Source organism: Chaetura pelagica, unplaced genomic scaffold (genome assembly GCF_000747805.2).
Source record: "Chaetura pelagica isolate M959 unplaced genomic scaffold, ChaPel_1.0 scaffold198, whole genome shotgun sequence".
In the NCBI taxonomy this organism is placed as follows: Eukaryota; Metazoa; Chordata; class Aves; order Apodiformes; family Apodidae; genus Chaetura; species Chaetura pelagica.
In genome coordinates, this window is record NW_009954317.1 from 122,108 (window position 1) to 130,785 (window position 8,678).

The 8,678-nt window shown below is 41.9% G+C and overlaps 1 protein-coding gene across 1 annotated transcript; it reads right to left on the reverse strand.

Annotated features, from left to right (window-relative positions):
• Nucleotides 1-624: 624 nt before the first annotated feature.
• On the reverse strand, nt 625-7,476 carry STYK1 (serine/threonine/tyrosine kinase 1). Its single transcript, XM_010004145.1, has 9 exons — nt 7,440-7,476; nt 6,841-7,022; nt 5,670-5,907; nt 5,262-5,443; nt 3,679-3,762; nt 3,217-3,425; nt 2,936-2,976; nt 2,559-2,655; nt 625-829 (listed from the first exon to the last, which is right to left on the reverse strand). Exons 1-9 carry the CDS (start codon nt 7,474-7,476, stop codon nt 625-627), a joined length of 1,275 nt encoding a protein of 424 aa, XP_010002447.1.
• Nucleotides 7,477-8,678: the final 1,202 nt, after the last annotated feature.

The window sequence follows — 8,678 nt, forward strand, 5'->3', positions numbered from 1 at the left end:
CTCACATTCTGGTTGTCAGGGGCTGAGGAGGATTCTGGGTGGTGGGATGCCATGCCTAGAAGTCCCTCAATTTAAAAAAAAAAAAACAACAACAAACACCCCCCAAAAAATACAAGGGAAAAAACCAAGCTGAGGCCAACAAACCAGCAGGCGCTCCTGCCAGCCAGAGCTCAGGTGGATGGCTTCCCCCTCAGGCCCAGAGCTGAGCCTGCAGCTGCTCCCCTGCTGGGGAACCCCCACACACACCCTTCCACCTCCCCTGATGTGCAACCCCCTGCCTACACACCTTCTCCTCCTACTCCTAAGGTGATGTGTACTGCAGGCAGGGTAGAAAAAAGCTCACTGGTGATCATCCCCCTCCATCTCCTGTAAGAGACCACTTGCTGCCAGGCTAGGTGATCAGCCCCACCAATGTATGAGGGCTTTGCAGAGCTCGCAGTGCACCAGGCAGGACTGGCAGCATTTGCCTGTAATTATGAGATAAAGGAAACTACATCAAAGGAGCTGTGTTGACCTGCGTAGAGTTGTCCCATGTAGACTAGTCCCTCTGCCACAGAGAGTTGTCCTAGAGACACTAAGTGTCTAGAAAGGACAAACTCCATTACCAACACGTGAAAGGGTCCTTCAGAGTCTAGTGTATTCAGTCACTAGACTCTGCACATTGACACCAGCAACATCAGCATAGAGTTCAGGCACCACCAGCTCAGGCACCCGCAGTACTGCATGGTCATTGCTGGTCTTTCTAGCTTTCTCTAGGCACTGAATTAGATCTGCTGGAGAAGGCCGGTTAGCTGCATTCCACTGCCAGCAGGATTTCATTATGCCATACCTGTAAGATGGAGAAGTGAGAAAGCACAGGGAATGAGAAACACCAACACAAAGTTTTACTACAGTCAGGTCATCTCATACTTAAAATGCCTAAAAGCCTCTTTTTCTGCTTCATATAAAGTTATTTCAATGGCCCTCTGAAATTTGCAACCACATAATAATGTGCAGGGACAAAGACACCATTTTTTGCCAGGATGTCAACTGGGAGTACAGGACAAGGAAAAAAGACTGTTTGGTATTGTCTTCTGAAACAGCATTATGGAAGAAAAAGCCTCCAAATATTAAAAAAAAAAAACAGCTTCACAAAAGGGTATATAACGTGTTACACCTTCCTTGTGGATGCTTTGTTCATTTCAGGGAGAATCCTGTAACTTAGAGGAGAAAGATTATTCCAGAATAGTCCTGCACCGTGCAGGGAAGCAGTGGAGCAACAAAATGCCAGGGCAGACAAGGAAAAAGAAATGTGAGCAATTCTCAAAACCAGGAAAGAAAGGTTCTGGCAATCGAGGTTTCATGCAGCAGAATCCAGTAAAAAGATGTGGCAGACGTGAGAACAAGTCTCCTCAGCTAACAGGTTTCTGTTTTGTACAGTCTAGGCTTGGAAATATAGAATCATAGAATAGAATCATAGAATCCTAGGGGTTGGAAGGGACCTCTAAAGATCATCTAGTCCAACCCCCCTGCCAGAGCAGGGTCACCTAGAGTACATCACACAGGAACGCATCCAGGTGGGTTTTGAATGTCTCCAATGAAGGAGACTCCACAACCTCCCTGGGCAGCCTGTCCCAGGGCTCTGTCACTCTCACAGTAAAAAAATTTTTTTGGATATTCACCTTGAACCTCCTATGCTCCAATTTGCACCCATTACCCCTTGTCCTATCACTCATCATTGAGAAAAGGTCATCATTGAGAAAAGCCTAACTCCATCTCCCTGACACTCACCCCTTACATATTTGTAAACATTGATGAGGTCACCCCTCAGTCTCCTCTTCTCCAAGCTAAAGAGACCCAGCTCCCTCAACCTTTCCTCATAAGGGAGATGTTCCACTTCATCATCTTTGTGGCTCTGTGCTGGACTCTTTCAAGCAGTTCCCTGTCCTTCTTGAACTGAGGGGCCCAGAACTGGACACAATACTCCAGATGCTGCCTCACCAATGCAGAATAGAAGGGGAGGAGAACCTCTCTTGACCTACTAACCACCCCCTTTCTAATGCACCCCAGGATGCCATTGGCCTTCCTAGCCACAAGGGCACATTGCTGGCTCATGGTCATCCACCTGTCTACCAGGACCCCCAGCTCCCTTTCACCTACACTGCTCTCCAGCAGGTCAGCCCCCAACCTGTACTAGTGCATGGTGTTTCTCTTCCCCAAATGCAAAACTCTACACTTGCCCTTGTTGAACTTCATCAGGTTTCTCCCCACCCAACTCTCCAGCCTGTCTAAGTCTCTCTGAATGGCAGCACAGCCTTCTGGTGTGTCAGCCACTCCTCCCAGCTTGGTGTCATCAGCAAACTTGCTGAGGGTACATTCTATACCCTCATCCAGGTCGTTGATGAAGATGTTGAACAACACTGGTCCCAGTACTGACCCCTGAGGGACTTCACTAGTCACACACCTCCAACCAGATTCCATCCCATTGACTATATACTGTAAGATCTGGTTTTGTATGTCTCATTTACATTTAGCTCTGTAGAGCTCAAGTTCAATTGTTCATAAAACAAGTGGCTTACATGGCTTGCTGGCAGCTTGAGGGCTGCTTCATAATGTTCTGTCTCTGCAGGTATGATAAAATGTCAGACGGTGGCACCTCAGGATATGGTGGAGCACCTAGAGAGGCCAAAGGAATAACAGTAGAAAAACGATAAGGTAATGGTTGCAGATAGCAGCTTCTGTATAATAATTCCTTCCCTACCAAAATTCTTTTTTCTACTACTGCAATTCATGCTGACAGAAAGTCTGAAGGGAATTGTCAAGACTCGGCAAGTCAGAAAAAAGAGGATGCTTATTCAGATGGTCCAACTTTACCTTCTGAAATTTGAGATTTTGGGTCTTGTTAATTACAAGATTACATATCCTACATATTTTTTTATTATCATTGTCTTCTTACCTAATGTAATCATTTCATACAGTAGAATTCCAAAAGACCATCTACAAGAAAAGAAAACAAAGCAATGTCAAGTTTCCATTCTAGCTAGTTAGTTTAAATACATGATAACAACAAGGCATGACCTGCAGAAAGGAGAAGAGAAGGTATGAGCTATAAAGCAGAGCATTATTCTGAGAATATATGCCCTACAGTGAACCTCAAGACATAAAATGATACATAAGGAAGTGAAAGAGACAGGCCTGACAGACAGATGAACTTCTAGTCCAAAAATTAAATCATACATGTCTGCCTTGATGCTGGGGGGCTTCTTCAGGAGCCGCTCTGGTGCCTGCCACTTGACTGGAACAATCTGTGTGACTGAGTTGGCACCATAGGTGTGAGTTTCATAGGCCAGACCCAAACCACAGAGTTTAGCAGTGAAGTTGTGATGAAGGAGGACATTCCTGGCAGCAATGTAACCATGGAACAACTTCTTCTGTTCAAGGAAAGCCTGGAAAGTTGGCAAAGAAAGAGACCATAATCATTTCAAAAGAAATTTTAATTGACTGAAATTTTCACTTAGTTTGTGCCTGTCTGCCACACTGTGGAATCGAGGTGGATGCTCACCAAGATAAAGCAAGCACATTTGGCTCAGTTTTAACAAAGCACATCCTCTGTGCTTAAGCCAAGACTTATGTCACCATGCAGACTCATGTTGCAAACAACCAAGAAGGAAAAAATGCAGTGAATGTGACTATACTTACCAGAGCTGCTGCAACCTGCTGTCCAACTTCATATACCTGCCTCTCAGTGAGGTCATAGGGGATACCATCCATTGTCATTACATCCTAGAGACAAAAGAGCTGATTGTGAATCAAACAAATACCATAGCTGTAGGATACTGGGGAATATTTCCTTCCAATCTAATAAAGTGAGAACTATCATAATCTTATATCCCCCCAGCTAATTTAAGAGTTGGTCATATATATAAGGGTACAGAGATGGTTGATATTGATGGATGGGCAGTGTGCTGGGTAAGTATACTGGAGACAACAAGTGTGTAAATTGAAGGGTGAAGAAAAAATTAATAGATTAGACAGAAATGGGCAGAATGACAGTGAAGAATGACAATACAAACAGATGAAAGAAAAGGTATATTATAAATCAGAATGGTAGAAAAGCACATTTATAACATATGAATGGTTATCTGGTATGAGACTACCAGTCCATCTCTTTTGCTACTCTGCCTGTACTAGTGATCCTACTTGGATACCCACATAGAAAAAGAGAAAAAGGTAAATACACTATAGTTTTCCTGTGTCATTCCTGCATATTTCCTGCATATTTTCATACAGTCGGTCCTATGATTTTACTCCTTATCACTAGTGGGCAGATACGAGACCATCGTTACATATGTGAAGCTAGGATTGCTTTTCTACATGCGCATAATTTCATTTTAACTATGCTGGATTTCATCTGTTCTTTTTATTGGCCAGTCTCTCAGTCTTGGAAGATCCTTTTGCAATTCTTCAAGGTCAGCCCTTACCTGTACTGGCTGGTCTCACTGGCAACCTTCATCATCTCACTGTCACATATGCCACAAACAGCACCAGGTCCTAGCATATATACAAGTAGAACTTCATGGGTGACCTCCCTCTGTGCAAGTAAAACCTTTCACTTTTATGCTCTGTTTCCTGTCCTTGAATTAATCAGTTATAATTCAGTGACATTCTCCCTGGTGTCATAACTGCTGTTTTCTTAAAAGCATTTGGAGTGGGACATTACTGAAAACTTTTTGGAAGCTCAGGCAGCTGTACCAACTCTCACTCCAACAGCCTGCAAAGCTTCTCCAAACTATTATCACATCAATCAGGATATCCACTGATTCTATTCCAGTTTAGACTTGTTTAGAACTATGGCTTCCCATCATCTTTGAAAATTCCTGGAGAACAAGAGGGGTGCCTGAGGACTAGAGGAAAGCCAACGTCATCCCAATCTTCACGGGAGGTTTAACCTAAATCTAAGAAAGTACTTCTTTACTCTGAGGGTAACAGAGCACTGGAACAGGTTGCCCAGGGGCGTTGTGGAATCTCCATCCATGGAGACATTCAAAACCTGCCTGGATGTGTTCCTGTGTACTCTGCTCTAGAGGACCATGCTCTAGCAGGAGTGGTGGACTAGATGATCTCCAGAGGTCCCTTCCAACCCCTACCATTCTGTGATTCAGTGATTCTTTGGGAGACAGAAATAGTTTACATTGATATAGATGGATACATGGAGAGATTAAAAGAATCATTAAAAGAATAATCTATGAATTATGAACTTATCATCACTTCTTTCGATTCACCTTCCGACATGTCCACAGAAATGTCAACAGGTCACCAAGAGATACATCTTCCATGATCATATAAAGTGGAAGCTTGTCTACACAGCACCCAACCAGTTCAACCAGGTTCTCATGATGGCCAAGATTTTGATGGAATTGAATCCTCCCCAGGAAATCCTTTACTTTCTGAGGACTAGCCAGGTCTGAAAGAACAAGGAAAATAAAACAAACAACCCCAAAACTAACAAAACAAACCAACCAAACAAAAAGGCAATGGAGGCAGCTGAACAGCAATATTCTTTAGTCTACCAAGACACTCTTACCAAAATGCCACTCTGACTAGATAACATGATACTGAACAAATCTTGTTCTTGCCAAGTAAGGACGACAAAGGTCTGTACCAAAGAGGATTCTGGCCATGTGCCTTACCTTGTAAAGCTTTCAATACCACAGTCTTAGTCTTCCGGGGGTTCCCAGTTTCCAGCTGTGCTCTGTAGATGCTCCCATAGCGACCATGTTTTATCAGTTGCAAGGTGCCTGGTGAGAATTTCTCTCGTGGTATCTCCAGTTCTTTCAGAGTCAAGGATGCAGAACTTAGCAGGCTCTCCACAGGTGTCTCACTCAGCTGGATATCATGGTTGTCTGTTGAGTTAGATTTCTGTTGATTCTTTTCATTTGCTGACAAAAACAAATACACATTAGGCATAAAAATGGACAGATGAACTCTTGCAGCAGGTGGCAGTGATCAGCATATCCTCTTTAATTTTTGCTCCATACTGTTGAATCAAGACAAAATAAGGAAATGTTATTGTATATTACTTATTTTGGCCCTTGAAGAGGTGAAGGAATTCATCTCCCACTCTAAACCAAAACAAGCCTGGAGATCTCTACTACATTTAACTATGTAAACTTCCTAGATAAGATGCATTTGTACTTGATTCCCATGTGCTGAAGAAACAAATATTTTATTTTATTACCAGCTAGCAGTCGTTATGAAAGTGATGTGCACAAGGTGTTCTCACAAAGACTTTATCTTTGTTCTCAATTATTTCCCTTAATATAGACTTTTTCCTCTACAAAACCAAAATATGTTCAGAACTGGATTTTCATTTCCACTCTGCAACATCAGTTTGCATCACCAACAAACCTTTCCCTATCCCCTCACCACTCCCTGTTCTATTTCTCATTGTTCCAACACCAAGTGGTAGACAGCAGTTTGAAATTAAATTTCTTAGATGACAGTACAAAAAATGGATTAAGTAGGTGTGATTTACATCACAATGACTGTCATTCAGAATTACCCCAGGCATACTTTCCATGCAGTAGCATCTAGAAGGCTGCTACATAAACAGACTTTGCAGCTCTCGAGTGGTTACCCCAGTGCCCCATGTAGGTCAGCCTACATGGTGTGTTGCTTTAGGTTTTCTCAGATCTATCTGTACTACTGATTCCACTACTGCTACTGCAAGTGGAGTAAAACAGGGTTCCCAGTTTTTCTAATGCTTATCAGATTGCTGAATACCACTCAGGCTCTCCATAAAGGCTACTGCCTAACAGCTCAAGCAATGGGGAAATGGGATTGGCTTCTGGCCACTGAAACCAACAGACTGTCTTCTGGTTGGAAAATGTTTTTTTTACCTTGGTGTCCAGATGATGATGATTGCTCCTGCTTTGCTCGCAAGCCTCGACAGTGGAGCCAAAGGATCACAGTTAGCAAGATGACAAAAAAACCCACAAGGAGAACTGGGACAACAATCACTTCGGTCTGGTATTCACGCACAACTATCAGCAGAAAAAGAAAGCAGGAAGCCAAGGAATAAGCAGCACTGCCTGATGCACATTGGTTCTGTATAACAAAGGAGTAATAATAGAACAATAGAACCATAGAATGGTTTGGATTAATCTAACAATCATCTAGATCTAACCCCCATGCATTGGCAGGAACCCATTTAATTAACTTTCAACCTCAAAAGTATGTGTATCTATTCTCTGCTCCTTGGAACAACAGTTGGATACTGTTAGTGCTGCCATCCTATTTTTCAAAGGTGCTGAGAATCTAAACTGCAAAAAAAAACACTGTAGCTCCTGCACGTAAGGTCACTTACTTAGATGCCTTATTACAGATGCTCTTTTTAGCAAAGTTGACCTTCCTGCACAGCACATGCAAGCTTATCACTTAAAGAAATCTGTGAATCTTACCACATAGCTTGTCATTGCTATTGCACTCCAGTAGCATGCGTGTGAATCTTTTTACGTCCCCCGCCATGTTCAATCACAAGCAACTGGGTCTTCAACCTCTGTCTTCTGCACAAAGAATATTAATGAAATTTATCAGGAAGAAGGATGATTTATAAAGCAATGTTTGAGTTGATTATGGAGCTTTCTACCCCTTATGATCAGTGGATGTGTGAAGAAGCAGATCTGGGACTTTGAGGCTTAGAGAACAATACAGGACATCCATTATCAAATCCTATGAATGGTAGACTGCATGACAGAATTAAAGATTAAACTTTTTCTACAGTGTTTCAAAAGCAATTGAGTACCCTGAGGTGTGAAAGCCAGCATATGCACAAAAACTCAGTCATGAGCTTCATTACATTTTAAGAATATCTAACACAGCCAATACACTTCTAGCTAACACGCTTCTTAGATACCAGAACAGCTCAGCCTTTTGTCTTTTGATCCATAACAAATAAACAGAACAGCAGCATGTGTACAAAACGTCTGTCATTCTTGACTACAGCCCCTGCCACAACTAGCACTATTGCTCCATAAAGACAAAGACAAAAAAAGCCTCGTCATTAGGACTCCCTGGTACTGATTCCTTAACACTGCCAGATCTAGAATTAATCTGAAGCACAACATCTAGAACTACTGTTTGTAAATTGCAAAAATCTATGTGATTATTACTGATGACTGATAGAAAGGCAAGGCACATACATTTAGCCACTGTTTCTTATAAACATTGACAAAAATTTTAGACTTAACAGCTTCACAAACACTATAATCTGGAATGTTTTATAGCATTGGGACTTTAATCCTGTAAATACATACTTTATTTTCAGCTATGAGTTAAAGGCAGTTAACCTCAATGGCAAGTGTTGATAAGCTTTCCTACCGATATTAATATGGTTTTATGGAAGTTGGTGATGGACGAAGCATTAAACAGTTTGTTCTCATACTTAAAATTAATGGGTGAAATTATGCTTTATCAGTTGCACAAGAGAGGCAGCAGAAAGAGGAATGGAATATATCTGCACTTTAAGATACCACAAAAGTCTGTTCCATTTTTATTTCCTTTGATTTTTAATATGCTGGCAAATTAACCTGATTTCAGGGTGTGGCTGCAACAATAATCTAGTCAAATACAGCAGTAACACCAATCTTTTCAAGCACATTTGGAAAGCAAGTGCACTAAGTGAACGTATCTTGGCTGTA